The sequence below is a fragment of the Bos taurus genome, chromosome 9, assembly GCF_002263795.3.
Source record: "Bos taurus isolate L1 Dominette 01449 registration number 42190680 breed Hereford chromosome 9, ARS-UCD2.0, whole genome shotgun sequence".
Lineage (NCBI taxonomy): Eukaryota > Metazoa > Chordata > Mammalia > Artiodactyla > Bovidae > Bos > Bos taurus.
Genome location: NC_037336.1, coordinates 10,579,446 through 10,603,022, shown reverse-complemented (window position 1 = coordinate 10,603,022; position 23,577 = coordinate 10,579,446). Strand labels below are relative to the sequence as shown.

General features: G+C 37.2%; 1 protein-coding gene across 1 annotated transcript in view; it reads left to right on the top strand.

Moving 5' to 3' along the window:
- The first annotated feature begins 1,323 nt into the window (after positions 1-1,323).
- Positions 1,324-23,577, top strand: part of LOC132346186 (collagen alpha-1(I) chain-like) — a 98,905-nt gene continuing 76,651 nt past the window's right edge. Inside the window, exon 1 of the mRNA XM_059890027.1 lies at positions 1,324-1,404. Coding sequence (XP_059746010.1) covers positions 1,324-1,404 — 81 coding nt within the window. The remainder of the gene's footprint in view (positions 1,405-23,577) is intronic.

The following is a 23,577-nucleotide window of genomic DNA, read 5'->3' as shown; positions in this document are numbered from 1 at the left end:
ATCCAGACAAGTGCTATTTCTTCACATGAATAGAAACACTGAAAACAAAGTATTTGTTCAGAATGATTTGTTCCCCTAAATCTCCAAGTTATCCACTTTTACACAGTGGAATTACTCTATAGATTAAATGTAGCTTACTATTTACACATGTATCTTTAGTGCTAGTGTGTCAGACCTTATAAACAAGAGCCATCAATATTTATACTCACATATAAGTCAAGTCACATTATTATGAAGTTTTGAGTGCTGAAATTGCAAGCATACTCTTTTCTTACCATCAGGTATTACATAGCTGAAAGGTAGAAATTAGCTCAAGAGGGCTATGAAGAATCCGAGGAGTTTATCTTATAAAAGACAGAAGCCTATAATGACATATGATTTAACTACAGAGTATGAAGGGTTACTCATAGTTATAAAGTGTTCACTTCCTGACACAGATCCACAATCACTTATTTTAAACTCTTGAAGCCAGAATGAGTTTTATAAATCAAAATTTGTGGTATTTTAGAGAAGTAATAAAATACATCTACTACGTATAATGTAACATCACCCACGTGGCTGAGAGCAGCACTCTAGAATAAAATGTTTAGTATTTCTTCAAGGAAGATTATAAATGCTCATTTTATGTGGGTTAGTTAATGACTGGAAATATTTTGTGTCCATTCAGATCAGATTTGGTTGCCAAGTGAGCTCAGATCAGGTTTCACTATGAATTGTCTAGTTGGGCTCTTTGACATTGTAGACTGGTGCCTACATATCAGTAAACATCTCTAAGTGCCTGCCTGGTCTGGGTTCTCTGTTAGATGCCCTGCTTAAGTCAAGTATGACATAGTCCCTGCTTCCAAGGAGTCTAGCTGATGAGTTGCTTAAGCAAACTGATATTTACGTGCGTGCTTTGGATACCAAAGGGAAACTGAGAAGGATCATCTAGATGATTCTGGGGATTCAGGGAAAATTCCTAAAGAATTTGCCATCTCTAATCTCACAAGGAATATTTTCACGAATAAATACATACAAATGCTTTACACACTTCCAGAATTGTACTTCTATACCTGCTTTAGGAACCAAGCAATCAACACAAAATAAAATGGTAAACCTCAAAAATTCCCCATGGGTAAAAGTGAACATTTACTACATTATGCCACAGTAAGAAACTATTTCTAGATTTCAGTGGTTTACAACATAAACAGCTTATTTCTTGTCCATGTTACATATAGATTGTTCCCTGTGTTTTCTTTTCTCTGGGATGCAGACTGAATGATCAGTTCTTACCTGGAAAATTGCTACTCTTTGAGAAAAGGAAAGTTGGTTCTTGGCTGAATCATGCAACGGCTCTCAACGTATCTGCCAGAACTGGCACATGGCATTGCTATTCATATTTCACTGGCCAAACCAAGTCACATGGTAAGACCTGATATTAAGGAAGCATTATGTCCCAACATGGATGTCCCATAAAAGCACCCTGTAACATCATGCAGCAAATGTTGACCTTAATCCAATCTACCCAATGACTTCCTCATTCTATCATACATTTTCTTCATTGACCGGCCGCCCTGTCTCCTCAAGTCAACAGCAAGTGTCTCTCTGTTGAACAAGTGGTGAGTCAATTCCCTCAGCTAGTGAAAGGGCCATTCCTACCAGATGGAAAATGTATCTTGTGTAGTGAAAGCAGTTTGGAAAGATGTAGGTTGATGAGTGACAAGATTTAAGAGCTTAGAAGAGGTATTGGCCAACAGAAGACAACTGGGCCTTTGGAAATGGGTAAAAAGTTCAACAACAACACCACCAAAGCAACAGCAAAAGAGACCACACATTTCTGGAATCATATATTAAACTATTTCAATCATTTAACTAAAATGTAGAACACTTCTGCATACAGCTGTCATTGAATGAATGCACTGTGATCACTCAGAAAGATTCAAGCTGGAAAATTCATACATGTATTTGATAACCTAGAAACGTTTGTTTCTAATCATGTATCCACTGCATTGGGAGCATAGAATAAGACACTGCAAGGATGGAAGATAGAGGATTAAGCATTTGTTTTCAAGATCAACACATGATAATTTAATTATATTTTGTTTGTGGAACATACAGTGATCCCTGGAGGAAAGAAGAGCAACCTTATAAAGGACAATAAAACTAGTAAATATGCTGCACTTTATCTCACACTCTTAAACACAGTATCCTGCTTTGGTCTTCCGATGATCACAGAATTGTAAGAATTGTAGAGGTCTCAGAAAAGAGGAAGAAAAAAATTATTAATGGTGTCCAAATATGTGTATATAACATATTACATGATATTATATATAGTAAGTGAATGTCTAAGGCTATATACAAAGATTATATTCCTATATTTATGAAGAACGCTATCTGTAAGCTATAATTTTTGAAAATATTGCTTCAAGACAGAATCAAAAGAAATGGAATTTAGTTGAATCAAATGATTTAAGATCTTGAAGTATTAGTCATACACATATGTATTTGGTTACAGCAATTTCCTATAAATATTATTTAAATATTACTGAAATTAAATAATCTCATAATTCAATGTGTGTGATTATGATTGTTACATATTTCTGTTTTTAATATTTTATGAATAATTTCAACTATGGCCCTTGTTTGCAACCATCAGAAATGACTATTTAAAGCAGAAAATGAACTAATTATAAGGATACAGATGTTTCAGGTTAAAACGCATACAGCCATGAGACCACTGTTCCCACTCTAACAAACAGAACAAGGTAGACAAATTATAAAATCATGGTTTGTTTTTTTTTCCATTAAAAAACTGAAGATAAAAAGATATATAAATTGATTCATGTTATCGTAGAGCAAGAGACCTACACAATATTGTAACAAATATCCCCCAATAAAAGTGTATCTGATACAGGATGCTCAGGGCTGGTGCACTGGGGTGACCCAGAGGGATGGTATGGGGAGGGAGGTGGGAAGGGGGTTCGGGATGGGGAACACATGTACACCCGTGGCGGATTCATGTTGATGTATGGCAAAACCAATACAATATTGTAAAGTAATTAGCCTCCAATTAAAATAAATAATTTTTTTTTAAAGTGTATCTGGGAGAGTGCTACTGCTACCGCTGCTAAGTCACTTCAGTCGTGTCCGACTCTGTGCGACCCCACAGACAGCAGCCCACCAGGCTCCCCCATCCCTGGGATTCTCCAGGCAAGAACACTGGAGTGGGTTGCCATTTCCTTCTCCAATGCATGAAAGGGAAAAGTGAAAGTGAAGTTGTTCAGTTGTGTCCAACCCTCAGCAACCCCATGGACTGCAGCCTTCCAGGCTCCTCCGTCCATAGAATTTTCCAGGCAAGAGTACTGGAGTGGGTTGCCATTGCCTTCTCCATCTGGGAGAGTAGATAGGGATAAATTGGAAGAGCGGGGTTGGTATATATACAGGCTGGTGGTGGTGGTTTAGTCGTTAAGTCGTGTCTGACTCTTGCAACCCCATAGACTGTAGCTTGCCGGGCTCCTCTGTCCATAGGATTCTCCAGGCAAGAATACTGGAGTGGGTTGCCATTTCCTTCTCCAGGATACAGGATACTATACATAAAATATATATATATGGGAGAGTTGGACTATAAAGAAAGCTAAGCACCAAAGAATTAATGCTTTTGAACTGTGGTGTTGGAGAAGACTCTTGAGGGTCCCCTGGACTGTAAGGAGATCAAACCAGTCGATCCTAAAGAAAATCGGTCCTGAATATTCATTGGAAGGACTGATGCTAAAGCTGAAACTCCAATACTTTGACCACCTGATATTAAGAACTGACTCACTGGAAAAGACTCTGATGCTAGGAAAGATTGAAGGCAGGTGGAGCAAGGGATGAGGATGAGATGGTTGGATGGCATCACTGACTCTACAGATGAGTTTGAGGAAACTCCAGGAGTTGGTAATGGACAGGGAAGCCTGGAGTGCTGCAGTCCATGGGGTCACAGAGAGTTGGACACAACTGAGCAACTGAAAAGATTGATATATAAAATAGATAATTAATAAGGACACTGAATGGCACAGGGAACTCAATTCAGTACTTTGTAATGGCCTAAATGGGCAAAGAATCTTACAAAGAGTGGATGTATGTATATGTGCAACTGATTCACTTTGCTGCACACCTTAAACTAACACAACATCACAAATCAAGTCTACTCAATAGAAATTTTTAAAAAAGAAAGAACAGAGGTGGAGGAATCATGTGCCTGAATTTAGCAGAGTACATCATGAGAAACTCTGGGCTGGAAGAAGCACAAGCTGGAATCAAGATTGCCAGGAGAAATATCAATAACCTCACATATGCACATGACACCACCTTTATGGCAGAAAGTTAAAAGAAACTAAAAAGCCTCTTGATGAAAGTGAAAGAGGAGAGTGAAAAAGTTGGCTTAAAGCTCAACATTCAGAAAATGACAATCATGGCATCTGGTCCCATCACTTCAGGGGAAATAGATGGGGAAACAGTGGAAACAGTGTCAGACTTTATTTGGGGGGGCTCCAAAATCACTGCAGATGTTGATTGCAGCCAGGAAATTAAAAGACGCTTACTCCTTGGAAGGAAAGTTATGACAAACCTAGATAGCATATTGAAAAGCAGAGACATTACTTGGCCAACAAAGGTTTGTCTAGTCAAGGCTATGGTTTTTCCTGTGGTCATGTATGGATGTGAGAGTTGGACTGTGAAGAAAGCTGAGCACCGAGGAATTGATGCTTTTGAACTGTGGTGTTGGAGAAGACTCTTGAGAGTCCCTTGGACTGCAAGGAGATCCAACCTGTCCATTCTAGAGGAGATCAGTCCTGGGTATTCTTTGGAAGGAATGATGCTGAAGCTGAAACTCCAGTACTTTGGCCACCTCATGCGAAGAGTTGACTCATTGGAAAAGACTCTGATGCTGGGAGGGATTGGGGGCAGGAGGAGAAGGGACGACAGAGGATGAGATGGCTGGATGGCATCACCAACTCGATGGACGTGAGTTTGAGTGAAACTCCAGGAGTTGATGATGGACAGGTAGGCCTGGTGTGCTGCAATTCATGGGGTTGCAAAGAGTCAGACATGACTAACGACTGAACTGAACTGAACTGAACTGAACAAAAGTACAGTACTCAAAATATATGGTACTGGCACAAAAAACAGAAATATAACTCAATGGAATAGGAAAGAAAGCCCAGAAATAAATCCATGTCATTGTGATCAATTAACCTACTACATAGGAAGCAGGAACGTACACCAGAGAATATACAGTTTCTTCAATAAGTGGTGCTAGGAAGCTCGGACAACTCATATAAGAAAATCAAACTGTACTGCTTTCTCACATCATACGCAAAAATAAACTCAAAATAGATTAAAGTCTAAATGTAAGACCTGAAATCATAAAACTCTTAGAAGAAAACATAGGCACTATGTTCTTTGGCATCTTAGCAATATTTTTTTGAACATGTCTCCTTAGGCAAGGGAAACAAAAGCAAAAAAAAAAATTAATGGGACTATATCAAATTAAAAAGCTTTTTCACAACAAAGGAAACTATTAGCAAAATAAAAAGGTAATCTACTGAATGGGAGAAGATATTTTCAAACAATATATTTGATAAGGGGGTAATATCAAAATATACAAATAACATACATCTCAACATCAGAAGCAAACAACTGATCTTAAAAATAGACAGATACTTCTTTCAAAGAAGGCATACAAATGACCAGCAGACACATAAAAAGATGCTCAATATCACTTATCATCAGATAAATGCAATTCAAAACCACAGTGAGATACTATCTCACATCTGTCAGATTTGGTTATCATCAAAAAGACAAGAAATAACAACTATTAGCTGGGATGTAGACAAAAGGGAATCCTTATGCAATGCTGATTGGATTGTAAATTGGAGCAGCCACTATGAAAAACAGTATTGTGGTTCCTCAAAAATAAAAATAGAACTGCCATATGAATCAACAGTTGTACTCTTTGGTATTTGCCCAAAGAAAATAAAAACACTAATTTAAAAAAATTTTTTAATTAAATATATATAAATGAAATAAATTTTGATATTTGGCAAAAATAATACAATTATGTAAAGTTAAAATAAAATTAAATTTAAAAAAATAATAAAATATGAAACAACCTAAAAAAAATAAATAAAGCTGAAACTCTAGTACTTTGCCCAAAAACAAACAAACAAACAAAAAAAAACCAAAAAATAAAATGCTGAAGAAAAAAAATGTCAATTTGGAATTCTACACCTTACAAAACTAACCTTCAAAGTTAAGGTGAAATAAAGATCTTTTCAGACAGATGAAACCTGAGAGAATTTGGCTCCAGTAGACCATTTTAAAAATTTCTGGAAGACATTCTTTAGTCTACATGGATCAGGAGAGATTCGGTGAAAATAGGTGATACAGTTCAGGTCATGTGGTCATCTTTTATTCCATAATCAGGTGGTCAGTTTCTACAGTCTCAGTAGCAAACCAAGAGTTGTTTTTTTCCTCCCCCATGGGAAGAAGAGTACACTGAGGAAGGGTCTGTGACTTTTCTCCAGCCTCTCTCTTCTGCTTTTTCTGTGAGATCTTTACATACATCCTGATCTACCATAAACATTTCAAGTGTCATCGGATCTACTGATTCTGAGTCAAATCGTGGAACTGCTTTCAATGAAGCCTGATTTAGACAAAGACTCTTTGCTCTAGAACATATTTCTTGAAAATATGTCTCAAAATATATTATGGAAATTATAGTTGAAGCAAAAAAAATATGTATCATGAATTATACCATCCTCTGAAATAGTATAATACTTATTAATAATACAATACAATACTTATATTTGACAAACAACTTGCTCTGATGGGGTTTCCCAGGTGGCGCTAATGGTAAAGAACTCACCTGCCAATGCAGGAGATGTAAGAGAGTGGGCTCAATCCCTGGGTCAGGTAGATCCCCTGGAAGAGAAAATGACAACCCACTGCAGAATTCTTGCCTGGAGAATTCCATGGACAGAGGAGCCTGGCAGGCTTCAGTCCATGAGGTTGCAAAGAGTCAAACATGACTGAAGCAACTTAACATGCATTCACATAGTTGAAGCAAATAAAATATGTATAATTAATTATATCATTCTCTGAAATAGTACAGTAATTACACTTGACAAATAACCTGTCCTGATCATTTATCGCTGATTGACAAACCACCCACCCTAAAATTTAGTGATTTAAAACTGCAATGGTCATTTATTTTTACACAAAACTTAAATTTCCATGTCCCTGTGAGATAGGGACAGTTCACCTTTGTTCCACACAATGTCAGCTGGAGTTGCTTGTTTAGTGCAAAACAATGTACTCAAGGTCAGAACTGTTAAGCTACAGCTGTTAGTTGGAGACTCAGTTAGGGTAGTTGATTTGGGGCTTAATCCCCATCCAGTGACCCTCTCCATGTGGCTGCTTGGGCTTCGTCATGCCTGTTAGTTCAGTTTCAAGAGCAAAAATTCCTATAATACAGAACATGAAAACTGCCTCTCTCTTAAAATCTGGTCCTGGAAATAGTCACAGCATCATTTGCACTGTGTTCTATTGCTCAAAAAGTTACCAAACCCACCCAGAGTCCAAGGACAGGACAAAAGTTTCACCTTTTAATGGGAAAAGCACCAAAAAAATTCAAGACTATCTTCAATACACAATATATCATCTACACTTTCACATCTTCATAGCACTTCATAGTTTACAAAACAGTTTATCATGTTTCTCATTTGATTTTCACAAATGCCATTCATGAAGAAAGGATAGAAATATTTATCCCAAGTTTACATAAGAAACTGAGGTTCAGAGATATTGACTCTCAGTTTTCAAATACCAAGTCTACATTTGTTATTATCTTCATTATAATGTGCAAAAGACTTCTATTTCAGCCTGAGTTTGTACTAGGAACCCCACATCTCTATTTTCTTATGGATAATGATTCTGTCATGCAACTCAGAATCAGGTGATCCTAAAATTGAATAAAAATGCTTCAACCTCACTAGCACCAACCTGGGAGAGTCTGGAGACCTTCTTGCCATAAATCATCCTTCCTTGTTTTGTTGGCTTTGACTGTGGATATTCAACTTGTCTCAAAGACACCAGATATTTTCTTTTATCAAACTCCATCCCAATTCTTTCCTTCACTGCGAAACCTCCTCCAATTGCCACTCAAGCCCCTGTATCCATTCTCTGAACAAAGTCCCCACATCATTTATTACTGTACAACTCTTGGTGTTCATCATACTCTATTTCACATGATGTATTTGAGTAGATCTAGCCTCTAAAATTTAAGAACTTGGAGAACAGAAGGTGTAAGACAGTGACTCATATTTGTTTCTCACTGCTTCCAGGGTCCAGTATGGTAGTTTATATATCTCAACAACTCCACAAATACCTGTTAGAAGACATACATAAGCAACTTAAAAAAAGTGTAGTGCAAATTGTTTACATAAGTATTGAAACTCCTTTATTGTATTGGTTCTAAATTAGTTTCTCTAGCATTTCATTAGGAAAAACTTGTCCTTGGTTATCTATAATTTAGTACACTATTTAGCATATCCAGCCCAATGATAACTTTCAAAATTTCATACATTTTATTTAAATCCCATTTCAGTTTTTGAAACTAAGTTTAGGTTTAAATAGTTAAATCAGCAGTCATTCAGCAGAAACAGATCACTGAGATACCATTTAATAATCTGAGCCTTTATTTTGTTTAATGGAAAAAAATAGAATTCCATTACATAAATATGTCTTATTTTCAGTTGTAAAAACCCATGAGTGGATTATATGGGAATAACTTTCACGAACATAAGGCAAATTTTTCTGCTTTCCTCTGACATACCTGAATTAGAGTTGTAGAAAACCATGCCTTTAAGTTAAAAACACATTTTAATAAGGATAATTCCTTGGAGAATGGGTGTGACATGGCAAGTACCCTCTAGGGTGGCATTAGCTTAGGTAGCACTGGCCATGTAACATATTAACCCCCAATGCTTAGTGGTATAACACAGGTTTATTTCTTACTCGTCTAACTTCCACATGTGGATGCTTCTAGTTTCAGGGACCTGGGGACCCAATCTCGTCCTCTTTCAGCTTATGACTCTCAAAGTTCATCTGGAAATCAAGAAGATGACAAAAAACATTATGTAAGGCAATCAAATCTAATCTTTAAAAAAATGGATTATCATTTCTTTTGTTCCCTCAACCATTAAGTAATAAACTAACAGCTGGACATTAACCATTAGGGCTCTAAATTTAAAGATTTTGGTTGAAATGAAAAGCTACTAATGGATATTAATGGCAGCATAGTTTATGGGCTGACATATAATTGTTCATGTAATTGTATCTCTGCCCCTAGGAAAATCTTACAGCTCTACTAAGTAACACATTGCATTTTTCTTTTGTCATTCTAAAAGGCAGAATTAAGATTATCTGTTGAAATCAATTTTATTGTGTTCTATAAAATGATTTTTCTGCCAAATTAAAGACTTGATTTATTTTTAATAATTCCATTTAAAACTTAGAGTTTTCAAAACAAGATGTAACTCATGAGAAAGTTAACTTGAATTATGTCTTAAAATGACTCCATCACAGTCACTCAGGTAGCTTCATCTTAATTCAATGCCTGTGACTTCAATTACAAAAAACCAGATACTGTTATATCATTCCATAAAATATATAATGGAGACTTTTAGTCAAGACAGTGGCATAACTTTATGCTGTTACACTCCTCTGCTCCAAATACATGCCAATAATATGATTTTAAATTTTTAAAGAAATGCAAAAAATAATATCAGGTTTAAAAATATGATGTGATAAACAATTCTGGAGTTCATAGGCAGCAGAAATACAAATTGATGAGCAGGACAAAATCACATGCCCGCTCATTTCTCAGGTTAGAAGCAGGCAGTGTTCTGTAGGAGTTTGCTCCTGAATGATACCGAACATTAGAAGAAGCCAGTGGCTATAGTGGGTCTGCCTACTTCTCTGATAAATAGAGACTCAGAATATGCTACCTAGTCTTCATCTGCAGCCAAGTATTAATATCATCTGTCAGGGGAGACTAAAGGCAAAAAGAGTGTTGAGATTACACAAACTATTCTTCTCCTTGGGTTTCTGGATGCACAAGCATCCCACAGTCACCAGGAAGGAAAGAATCATCAGCCTAGACTGTAAGACTGACTTATGTGCAGCAGAGTTGGGATCCGGTGTTGGGGACAATGAAACAACTGAAAGAGAGAGGAGACAGTGAGAGAGAGAGAGAGAGAGAGAAAAGGGAAAAACAACACTTATCAAACTAAAACATTTCCACTCAAACTGAGCTTATAATCCCTAGTTTAAAAGTACCTGAAGAAGAAAAAATAAGATATGTGAAGAAATACAAGTCTAAGAAAGTCTTCCAGATGAAATTAATGTTGTAAAATAGTCTGACAAAGACTTTTTAAAGGTATGTTTAAGATGACTCATTGGAAAAGACTCTGATGCTGGGAAGGATTGGGTGCAGGAGGATAAGGGGACGACAGAGGATGAGATGGCTGGATGGTATCACTGACTCGATGGACGTGAGTCTGAGTGAACTCTGGGAGTTAGTGATGGACAGGGAGGCCTGGTGTGCTGCAATTCATGGGGTCGCAAAGAGTCGGACACAACTGAGCGACTGATCTGATCTGAAGATGACTCAAACAGAAGAAAAAAAAAATGAAGTCCTATTTATTCATTGAAAGCAGAGATTTGCAAATTTTTTTTTGGTTAAGTGCCACTAAGTAAATTGTTTTGGCTTTGCTTGCTCTTCTGTCTTTTCCGTACCTACTCAAGTCTGTTGTTATAGCAAGAAAGAAGCCATGGATAATACATAAATGAATGAGTGAGACTGAGTTTCAATAAGACTGTATTTATAGAAATTGCTGCTGCTGCTGCTGCTAAGTCACTTCAGTCGTGTCCGACTCTGTGCAACCCCATAGATGGCAGCCCACCAGGCACCCCCATCCCTGGGATTCTCCAGGCAAGAACACTGGAGTGAGTTGCCATCTCCTTCTTCAATGCATGAAAGTGAAAAGTGAAAGTGAAGTCACTCAGTCATGTCCAACTCTTTGCGACCCCATGGACTGCAGCTACCAAGCTCCTCCATCCATGGGATTTTCCAAGCAAGAGTACTGGAGTGGGGTGCCATCACCTTCTCCGATAGAAATAGCAGTAAGCTAGATAGAGACTGAATCATAGTTGCAGACTCCTGATTTAAAGAAACATAAAACTATGAAACAAAAACAGGCAGAACTGTGATAGGAACTGGTAGATATGAAAAAGGAAAGAGTTAGAAACCTTGAACTAAAAATATGATCATTAAAATAATGATCAAAAAAGAATTAGAAAACTGTTCTTAAAAAACAAAGCAAAAAAAAAAAAGAAGATACAGTTCTAAAAACCATTAAGATTTTTGTTAAATTTGGGTGGAAGATGAAAACATTACATGCATTTTAGAACTTACTAGGAAAATAGGAAAATAAGTATCATTAAACAAGTATGTTTAAAACACATTTAAGGAAAACTATTAAAATAATAATACATTTTGTAGCTTCCAAAGCAGCAGAGGGAGACAAAAGGTATAGAGTTAATAGGACAAGGAGCAAACATCCTATTTTATGTAGACACAATACATAATTGTGTGCACAATTGCATTTCACTGCCCATTTAAATTCAAAAGTGACCACGTTATCTCCTTTTGGTCAGTGAGATGGGGGTGGAAGTGGCCAGTGTCACTTGCAGCGCAAAGAACTGTATTGTTGGGCATATTCTTTTTTCTCTGCCCCTCCTACAGGAACACATGTCCAGATGGAGCCTGCATAGGTCTGAGTTTCTATGAGTTAATCAGCCAGCCCACCATCATCCTACAGAATGAGTGAGAAATAACCTTGATTTGAAGCAACAAATTTGGGACTTTGTTACTCCAGTATCCCAAGCTTTTTCTGAATGATAGGCTTTAGCAGTCCACAAAAGGGGAAGGTACAAGGAAAAGAGAAAGCCTGGCAAACAGAAAATAATGCAATCATAAGACTGAAGGCAAAAGGACAAAAGGGTGGCAGAGGATGTGATGGTTAGACAGCATCACCAACTCAATGGACATGAATTTGAGCAAACTCCAGGAGATAGTGAAGGACAGGGAAGCCTGGTATACTGCAATCCATGAGGTCACAAAGAGTCAAATGACTTGACAACTGAAAACAAGATTAAATCTATTATAAATCACAATAAATATATTACACTCATTTGTTAGAAAAAGACTTGGACTGAATTTAGAATCATATGACTCTTAATAATAGGACTTAAAAGCACATAGGTACACTGTTCATTAGTTCGAGTATTCAAGCAGACACAAAGACAAGACTAAACATGTAGGAGGTTCATTGGATAAATGCCTGTACAAAAAGGTGAAGGTGCGAAAGGAGGGGAGTCTTCCAACTGTGATGCATGTCTGAATTCTGCGTAGGACAGGGAACAAAAAGGACGCAGTAGGAGAGTCTAAAGTACAGTGCACTCCAGGAAATATGTGACACTAATTGAGGGTCCCTGAGTTAAGCCACCTTGTTAAAGAGCCCTACATGTCAGATTAAGACACCTGCTTTAGTTCTCCTGATCTGCTCTGTCTTCGACTGAGAGTGGCCAATGGGAAACCTGGTTCATCATGACTTGGTGATGGATCCAGAGGAGCAGCCACTGGGGCATCTGGTCAATCACACTTCCTAATTAGGAGACCTAAGCCATATGTTTCCATAGCTACCTAAACCAGAAAGTTACATATAAAGGGATGAGAAATTTCTATCAATCAAAACCTAAGCAAAAGAAAGCTGCATAAGAATATGGATATCTTTTAAAAAAGAATATTTATATTAGAATAGTTGAAGGCTAAAAGCATTCAAGGGGATTCCCAAGTAGGTCAGTGGTAAAAGAATCCACCTGCCAATGCAGGAGATGCAAGAGATGCTGGTTCTATCCCTGGTTCAGGAAGAAGTAGGAAATGGCAACCCACTCCAGTATTCTTGCCTGGAGAATCCCAGGTATAGATGAGCCTGGTGAATCCCAGTACATAGGATTACAAAAAGTCAAACATGACTGAGCAACTGAGCATGGACTCAAGGGCATTTAAAGAACAAAAGAAAGAAACTATTCACTAATAGCTTCAAAAGGAGCCCTGGTGGCTTTGCACTGTGTCAGCTCAGCTAAACTGAAGCTAGACTTCTCAGATTACCTATGTTCCTTCTCATATTCCTCTGTGTTTCTATATGAAGGTTGGTGTCAATAGAAATTTACATGAAACTGGGGAGGCAGAAGTTGTAATAGTCACCTTTGTGCTCTGCAGCTGAGCTGCAGCAGCACCCAGGACAGCCCTGGGCCCAAGCTCCTCTGACTTCTGCACCCATGTCCACTGTTCCGGGCACAGAGAACCAGCTTCCCCTATAGGTCACCTGCATCACCCAAAGTCAAGGTTTGCAGACAGTGAGATACAGACATGGGTTCCAGCTTGTGCCCACTGGATTGCTATTTATCCTTGCTTTGCCCACTTCCTGGCCATCTTCCTTCCCAGCTCTTGCCCTCAGGTTCTGCAGCAGGCACAAAGCAGCACAGAAACTTTAACCACAGTCCACAGTTCCATTTGGTCAGTACCCCTGCACTAAATCCCTCCTTCAACATTCCTCACAGTGGTTTTGAGTCTCTGACCTTGCCCTAACTGATAGATAGGAATCATTAAAGACAATGGGACTATTAAGAATTACACAGAGTGAAGTAAGTCAGAAAGAAAAACACCACTACAGTATATTAACGCATATATATGGAATTTAGAAAGATGGTAATGATGACCCTATATGCGAGACAGCAAAAGAGACACAGAAGTAAAGAACAGTCTTTTGGACTCTGTGGGAGAAGGCAAGGGTGGGATGATTTGAGAAAATAACATTGAAACATGTATATTATCATATGTGAAATAGATCACCAGTCCAGGTTCGATGCATGAGACAGGATGCTCAGGGCCGGTGCACTGGGATGACCCTGAAGGATGGGATAGGGAGGGAAGTGGGAGAGGGGTTCAGGATAGGGGACACATGTACAACCCATGGCTGATTCATATCAATGTATGGCAAAAACCACTACAATATTGTAAAGTAATTATCCTCCAATTAAAATAAATTAATTAATTTAATTTAAAAATATATTTAAAAAAAGAATTGTTAAATTCATGGTAGAATTGAGCATGCTTCTATGAAAAGTTGAAAAATCAAGCAGACAAAAAACAAATAAATATGTGAAAGATTTAAAAAGCAATATTAACAATATTGATCTAATGTATTTATTATATATATAATATAAAAATATAATATAAAATATAATGTGTATATATGCTTTATATACACATTAGAGATATATATGCCCAGAAAATAAAAAAAGAAATTTTCAGTACATAAGAATATTGACCACAAAGTTTCAATAAACTGTAAAGAAATCATAATATATACATGTTTCTGAATTGAAATTATTGACTAAAAATATAGCAAAATATCTATGTGTGAGTAGAAACTATAAACTGCTAAATAATCTTTAAAACAAAAAAGAAGTCACAATTGAAATTACAAAATATTTAGAGTGATTTTTCTACATGCTATATATAAAAATATATGCAATAAAGCTAAAGTACATTTACAGTAATTATATAAACTTAAGTGTACATCTTAAAAACAAAACAAAATGAAAATAAATTTTCTAATAAGCACCAAGTATTTTGCTCAAAAAAAAAAAAAAACTAAACTAAAAAGGAATGGTAAAGTAAACCTATAGAAGTAGAAGAAAATAAATAATAAAAATAAGGGGGAAAGCTAATAAAAAATAGAGTAGATCAAGACAACAAGGTAGAGCTTTCAGAAATACTATTCAAAAACAAAGAAAAAGAGATGATATGACACACAATATTAAATTGAAAGAGGACTAATTACAGATACTAGAAGGATCCTAAAAGGTCAGAGCTTGGAAAATTTTTGGCAAATAAAATTTATAATTTTGATGAACTGGATAATATTCACCAAGTCACTTCAGTCATGTCTGACTCTTTGTGACCCTACGGACTGTAACCTGCCAGGCTCCTCTATCCCTGGGATTCCCCAAGCAGAAATACTGGAGTGGGTTGCCATGCCCTCCTCCAGGGCCTCTTCCCAACCCAGGGATTGAACCCATGTCTCTTACATTTCTTGCCCTGGCAGACAGGTTCTTTATAACTCAGCACCACTTGGGAAGTCCCAGTATAAATCACTAAAACTCAAGATGAAATGGAAAACCACGATAAGGCAATGAACCCTACAGAAACTGGATTATAAATAGATTGTTAGATTCCACAACAAATCTAAGGCCCAGCTGGCTTTCAAGGTAAACTTGACTCTAAGGAAAAACTTATTGTTTTATATTAACTGTTGCAGAAAATGACATGAACAATAAGAACAAAGAAATAGTCAATAATACCAAGGAATATACAAAGACAGTATAGACTAATCTCACTTATAAACATAGATACTAAAACATTAAATAAAATGCAAGCAAGTATAAATAAGCTATTAAAAATTAATATGTCATGAACAAGAAAAGTTTATCCCAAGTATAAGATGGTTCAGCCTCAGAAAATCTATTATTTACACACCATAGTAACAAGTAAAGGAGAAAAATAATAAAATAAAGTACATGCTAAAAATATAATAAATTATTCAAAATTACATTTATAATTTAAAACTTTTAGTAAACTCAGAAAAGAAAGCTATTTCCTTAATGAACAATATCTGTGAAAAACCTAAAGCAAGCATTATCTTTAATTGTAAACATCTAAAGGCATTATTTTAAATCAAAAATAAAATAAAGATGACTATCACTGTATTGTTGCCTGGAGAATCCCATGGACAGAGGAGTCTGGCGGGCCACAGTCCATGACGTTGCAAAGAGTCAGACACGACTGAGCGACTAACACTACTACTACTATCATTGCCATTTTACTTAACATTTTTCTTTTACTGGAAATTCTAACTAGTGCACTAAGATAAGTAAAAGAAATAAAATCTACAAGTGCTATAAAGAAAGATGTGGCTATCTTTATTTAGAGGTGAACTAATTGCATGGAAAATCCATAACAATACACTAATTATTTAAAATATTGATAAATCAAGAAAGTTCACTGGTTGTGATATCCGTACAAAATCACAAAATCAATAGCAGTTCAGCGTGCTAACTGAGAAGCCTGGCATGCTGCAGTCTATGGGGTTGCAAAGAGTCAGATATGACTTAGCAACTGAACAACAACAAATGCTAACACTTAGAAAATATAAAAGAAAACAAGATTCAACTCAAAATATCTTCAAAACCTGATGCTAAGATTCTAGCCAACAAAATATGGATGGAGAGACTCAAAAATATGAATTTTAAATTTTGCTAAATTAATCTATCAATTCAACTCGGTTATAGTCAAAACTTTAACATATTTTTAAGGAATTTGACATAGCTATTCTAAAATTTACTTGGAAAATTGAAATGGTCTGGAGAATTCTGAAAATAAGCATTAAACAGTAACTTGTCCTATGAGATAGAATTTCCCTTGTAGTTGTAAATGAAACAGTAATGTATTAGGATAGGGAAATTGACAAAGGATACAGAACACAAAATTTAGAAACAGACCCAGACATATATCAAAAAGTACTATGTAATACCTGTGTCCTTACGAATTAGTCAGGAGCAATGAATTATCCAACAAATGGTCCAGGGAGAGTTGGTTTTCTTTATGTGGGAAATATCAGATATCCATTCCTACTATACACACCAACAAATATCAAGTTCAATAAATACCTAAAAGTGAAAATTAAAACTTATAGGAAAAAAAAATCTTAAAGAAAAAACCACAAAACTTTATGATTTTGAAGAAAAGGGGAATTTCTTAAATGGCACTCAATGAACCAAAATCCTTAAAAGAAAAGATTGATAAACATGACTACATTAAAAATAAAACATTAGACATGTCCCAAGACAAACAGCACGGGGTCGCAAAGAGTCGGACAGGACTGAGCGACTGAACTGAACTGAACTGAAGACAAACAGAATGAAAACCAAAGTCCAGGCTGGAATAAGAAACCTGCAAATGCTTTGAAATGTGATTTTCAGTTTGAAAAAAATTAATTCTTAGCATATTTGATCTATTTTTGTAATTTAACTGAATAGCTGTATTTGACCAGTGGGCATTGCATCTTTACATGACTAATTTTCCAAATTTTCTAGTTTCTGAGCCTAATAATCATTTAGAAAACTTAAAATCCTAATTAGTTTTAAGTCAAAGATGTCTGTTGTCATGTTTCCACGGTTGAAAACATTTATACGGTGTTACCCAAAGTAATTCCTGTTGCTTTTGAAGTACTCAATAAATGTCAGTGAAATGAAATACTAAAGCTTAGCTCTTCTGGGGTCAGTGCATCAGTGACAGCCTGGGAGCTCTGTTCCATGCGGAATCAAGTCAGAGTCCTCACAGGAGTCCAGTGTGTGTTCCGTGAACTACAGTCTTAATGGTGGCCTTTGTCCAGGCCCACATTATCCAAAATGTACCTTCTAGTTACATTTTCTTTCCTAACCCTGATCCTTAAGTATTTGTCATAGACAATTTTTCCAGACCAGTAGTAAGGATTTTTTTTTTAATTAACTGGAGAATGGTGATGTTGGAAGCATGGGGAGTCTAAATTACTAGCACTGTTACCTTCCATTCCTGGGACCATCTGGTTGAAATATGCTGAAGGGAAAGGCAGCATATGGTTTATTTCTCTCCCTAGAAATTTCAATTTAATAGGGACATCTTGGTAGGAGTTTGAAATGGAGAAATGGTATTTGAAGAAACCTGAGAGACATTTTTCTATTAAATTCCACGGACACACCAATGCCAAAGGGGATTCTTCAAGCGCCCCCCTACTGTCATCGTAGGAGGAAACACAGTGTCAGAGGAATGGAGGCTTGAGAACAAGGGAACCCCTTGTAGTGCAGGGACATTTCTGAAAAAAGGCAAGAGAAAAGAAGCACCAACCGTGAAATGTCTCACCCTCCACTGTGCTTCAACTACAACCCGAGTCAATGAATGACTACATTCAGTTAAGTGATCAGAAGAATAAACCAGTCCAGTTCAGTTCAGTCACTCAGTCGTCTCCGACTCTTTGTGACCCCATGAACCGCAGCACGCCAGGCTCCCTGTCCATCACCAACTCCCGGAGTTCACCCAAACCCATGTCCATCGAGTCGGTGATGCCATCCAACCATCTCATCCTCTGCTGTCCCCTTCTTCTCCTGCCCTCAATCTTTCCCAGCATCAAGGTCTTTTCAAATGAGTCAGCTCTTCACATCAGGTGACCAAAGTTTTGGAGTTTCAGCTTCAACATCAGTCCTTCCAATGAACATCCAGGACTGATCTCCTTTAGGATGGACTGGTTGGATCTCCTTGCAGTCTGAGGGACTTATATGTATAATATCGTATATGAAACGAGTTGCCAGTCCAGGTTTGATGCACGATACTGGATGCTTGGGGCTGGTGCACTGGGACGACCCAGACCAATGGTATGGGGAGGGAGGAGGGAGGACGGTTCAGGATGGGGAACACATGTATACCTGTGGCAGATTCATTTTGATATATGGCAAAACCAATACAATATTGTAAAGTTAAATAAAATAAAATTTTAAAAAAAAAGAGTAAACCATGGTCTGTCCAATTCAGAATATGCTTTTGTTGCATTTTTAATTGCCTAAATAATTATTATGGCATCTATATGCTTTGAATGCCATGACAAGATTTTGAATTAGCAAAGAAGGGGGAAAAAATTGCCATTTGTGTATGTGTGTGTGTGTTTGTTCGTCTGGCTGTCTCTAGAGACAGGATTCACAGTACAAACCAAGCAGATTTTGAAATCAGATGTTCCTAGGTTGAGTGCTACTTCTTCCAGGTGTATATTGTGACCTGGACAAATTACTTACTGAGTTTTAGTCTTCTCACCTATAAAATAGACATTATAGTACCTCCAAGAAAAGAGATTAAAAAAATTAAGGATTGCTAAAATGTGTAAATATAATAATAACATAACATAATAAAAAATTGTCTTCTCTACTTGGGAAAGACAAGGTGATAATGGACTGTCAATGCTTTATTCTTATAGACCTTTTAAGTCTTTTAGGAAATGTTATTTTCTGAAAGAACTGAAATATGTCTACAATTAGGTATTAACCCCATGCTTAAAACATGATTAACTATTTTTTCTCATTACACTTTAAGTTTTGCTCATCATAATTAAAATTTACCAAAGCTATAAAACTGTTTTAAAAGTTATTTATATGAATGTCTACCTAGATATATCCATGTCTATCAACTAGAACATACTATTACACTTTATAGGGATCTTCACAGTCTTGTAAAATATTGTAAATATTCTGGATTAAAAATGTAGAATCCAGAAATTAAAAGATTCTTAGTTTTAATTTTGGAAGTCTTAATCTAAAATCCACAAATAATAGATTAGACTATAATCATCAATAGAGTGAAAGCCTTTGCTTTAGATGATCCATTTCTGCCATAATTCAGTTATTTGTTCATTTATTCATTCAAGAAATTATTACCAACCAGATTTTAATTACTCTCCTATTTCATCCCTGTAAAGAAACAAGTGGCTCACACTTCAGGAGTTTTCCATCTCCATATCCATTGATCACCCAACTGCCTTCTTCGATTTAAGCATCTTTGGAATTACCAATTCCCCCTGGGAGTCAAACTTCATGAAAACCTTCGAACTTTCCTTGACCATCCTGTATCTAATCACACAGCCCTTGAGGATACCTGAAGTCCTGCCTTCATGTTGTTGTACATTCGCTAAGTCGTGGCTGACTCTTTGAGACTCCATGGACTGCAACATGCCAGTCTTCCCTGTCCTTCTCTCCATGAGCTTGCTCAAACTCATATCCAGTGATCCGATGATGCTGTCCAATCAATCTCATCCTCTGTTGCCTACTTCTTCTCCTGCCCTCAATTTTTCCCAGCATCCAGGGTCTTTTACAGTGAGTCAGCTCTTTGCAACATGTGTCCAAAGTATTGAAGCTTCAGCTTCAACATCAGTTCTTCCAATGAATATTCAGGGTTGATTTCCTTTAGAGTTGACTGGTTTGGTCTCCTTGCTGTCCAAGAGACTCTCAAGAGTCTTCTCCAGCACCACAATTTGAAAGCATCAATTCTTTGGCACTCAACCTTCTTTACTGTCCAGCTCTCACATCCATATGTCACCACTGGAAAAACCAAAGCTTTGACTCTAAGGACCTTTGTTGGAAAAGTGATGTCTCTGCTTTTTAATATGCTGTCTAGGTTTATCATAGCTTTTCTTCCAAAGAACAAGCATCTTTTAATTTCAAGACTTCAGCCACCGTCTGCGGTGATTTTGTAGCCCAAGAAAATAAAATATGTCATTCCTTACACTTTTTCCTCATCTATTTGTCATGAAGTGAGAGGACAAGATGCCATGATCTTAGTTTTTTGAATACTGAGTTTTAAGTCAGCATTTTCAATCTCCTCTTTCCCCCTCGTCAACAGGCTCTATAGTTTCTCTTTACTTTCTGCCATTAGAGTGGTACCATCTGCATATCTGAGATTGTTGATATTTCTCCCAGAAATCTTGATTCCAGCTTGAGATTCATCCAGCTTGGCATTTTGCATGATGTACCCTCCACAGATGTTAACCTAAATAAGCAGGGTGACCATATGCAGCCTTGACCTATTCCTTCCCTAACTTTGAACAAGTCCATAGTTACATGTCCGTTTCTACCTGTTGCTTCTTGACCCACATACAGGTTTCTCAGGAAACAAATAAGGTGGTCTGGTATTCCCATCTCTTTAAGAGTTTCCCAAAGTTTGTTATGATCCACACAGTCAAAGGCTTTAGCATAGTTAGTGAAGCAGAAGTAGATGTTTTTCTAGATTTCCCTTTTTTATCTATGACCCAACAGATATTGGCAATTTGACCTCTGGTTCCTCTGCCTTTTCTCAATACAGCTTGTACATCTAGAAGTTCTTGGTTCAAATACTGCTGAAGCCTAGCTTAAAAGATTTGGAGCATTACCTTGCTAGTACATGAATTCAACTGTATGGTACTTTGAACATTCTTTGATATTGCCTTTCTTTGAGATTGGAACGAAAACTGACCTTTCCCAGTCCTGTGGCCACTGCTGAGTTTTCCATGTTTGTTGGCATATTGAGTGCAGCACTTTAACAGCATCATCTTTTGGGATTTGAAATAGCTCAGATGGAATTCCATCACCTCCACTGGCTATGTTTGTAGTAATGCTTCCTAAGGTCCACTTCACTTCACACAGGATGTCTGGCTCTAGGTGAGTGACCACACTATCATGGTTATATGGGTCATGAAGACTTTTTTGTATAGCTCTCCTGTGTATTCTTGCCATCACTTCTTAATCTCTTCTGCTTCTATTATGTCCTTGCAATTTCTGTCTTTATTGTGCCCATCTTTGCACAAAATGTTCCCTTAGTATCTCCAATTTTCTTGAAGAGATCTCTAGTTTTTCCCATTGTATTGTTTTCCTCTATTTCTTTGCATTGTTCTCTTAAAAAGGCTTAAGTGATGACCAGAATAACTTACCAACTCATTCAGTATTTTCTGGGTGTCTGTGTTATTTGCATTGATATCAATGGTATTTTTAGAAAGAAAAAAGATCACTGATTAACTTACAGTTTGTAATATAAACAAGTAAAGTGAAGTCACTTAGTCGTGTCTGACTCTTTGAAATCCTATCAATTGTAGCCCTAGTCCACCAGCCTCCTCCGTCCATGGGATTTTCCAGGCAAGAATACTGGAGTGATTTGCCATTTTCTTCTCCAGGGGATCTTCCTGCCCCAGAGATCAAACTCAGATCTCCCATGAACCACCAGGGAATCCCAAAATATAAACAAGCCTGCCACATAAAATTTATCTAGTTCCCTTTGTGATAATAAATACTAACTCCTTAGCTATACTCTTTTTCCTGTTGAATGCAATAGTAATTATAAGAATATAGAATGGCTATGCATTAGACCCAGGGATCTCCGTGCTTTTAGGCCCCTAAGGGTAAGAACAAGTCAGGGAAGGCAGTTTCAGGAGAGCAGGAAGACTTAGATGTGAGCCTAAGGTTGGAGGCTTGGGGGTGGGTGTGGGGGAGTACGGAAGGATGACTGCACTGAGGGGAGAATAACAGAAGGACCTAGAAGGAAATTGTGGTGGTATGACCCCTCTCCAGTGCCATTACATCACTTGAACACAAGTTAAGTAAAATTAAAATACTCAAAGGAAAAAAAGTGATGCAAATTTGAGATGGTTACAAAGGAGTGAAGGAAAATTCACCTACTGGGTAAACTGTGGAAGTGAAAGTCACACAGTCATGTCCACCTCTTTGCAACCCCATGGACTATACAGTTCATGGAATTCTCCAGGACTGAATACTGGAGTGGGTAGCCTTTCCCTTCTCCTGGGCTCTTGCCAGCCAAGGGATTGAATCCAAGTCTCCCACATTGCAGGTGGAATCTTTACCAGCTGAGCCACAAGGGAAGCCCAAGAATACTGAAGTGGATAGCTTATCCCTTCTCCAGCAGATCTTCCCAACCCAGGAATCGAACCAGGTCTCCTGCATTGCAGGCGGATTCTTTACCAACTGAGCTAAATTGAGAGAAAGGTTTGGTTATAGTTCAGCAGTTAAAATCCTTGCAAATCTTTCTTTGATTGCTTCTAACCACCAGCAAGTCTCCATGTGTATACTCCAAAGATTTTGCAGATAATCATTCCAACTGCTTTACTAGTTGATACATTAACCTCTGATCACTTATTAACTCATTATTGCAATAAGTTCTACTTTTATTTCACTGTCACATCATTTTTGGAACTTCTTTATTGATGTGTAATACTCACACAAAAAGCTCATGTATCCTAAATATACTAGGTGATGGATTTCCACACAATGAACACAGCTGAGGAAGCAGTATCCAGGCAAAGCAGCAGAACATTGCCAGCACTCCAGAAGTTTTCTTCTTCTCTAGAGGATGGTAACAATTATCCTGACTTCTAACAGCCCAGATTAGTTTTGCCAGTTGTTATACTTTATGTAACTGGAGTCATATATTGTATGTCTGGCTTTTTTCACTTACTATAATGTTTGTGAGGTTCATCCACAACATTGCAAGAAGGAGTAGATTTTTTTCTCATTGCCAAATGTCATGATGTTGTGTGAATATACCACAATTTGTTTTTCTGTTCTGATACTAGGGCCATTAGAGTGCTTTTCAGCTTGAGCTACTCTGATAAGTACTACTATGAACATCCTATTGCAATAAAACCACAGTGAGCTTCCACACAAAACAATGTCTCCTGGGAAATAACACTCAACATTTTCGATTTACTAACTGTTGGGCTGTTATCTGCTACATACTAGCCTGTGTTCTCAGTACTTTATCCATATTTGTTTTATGATGCTCTTGACTATCCTTTGAGGCTAATA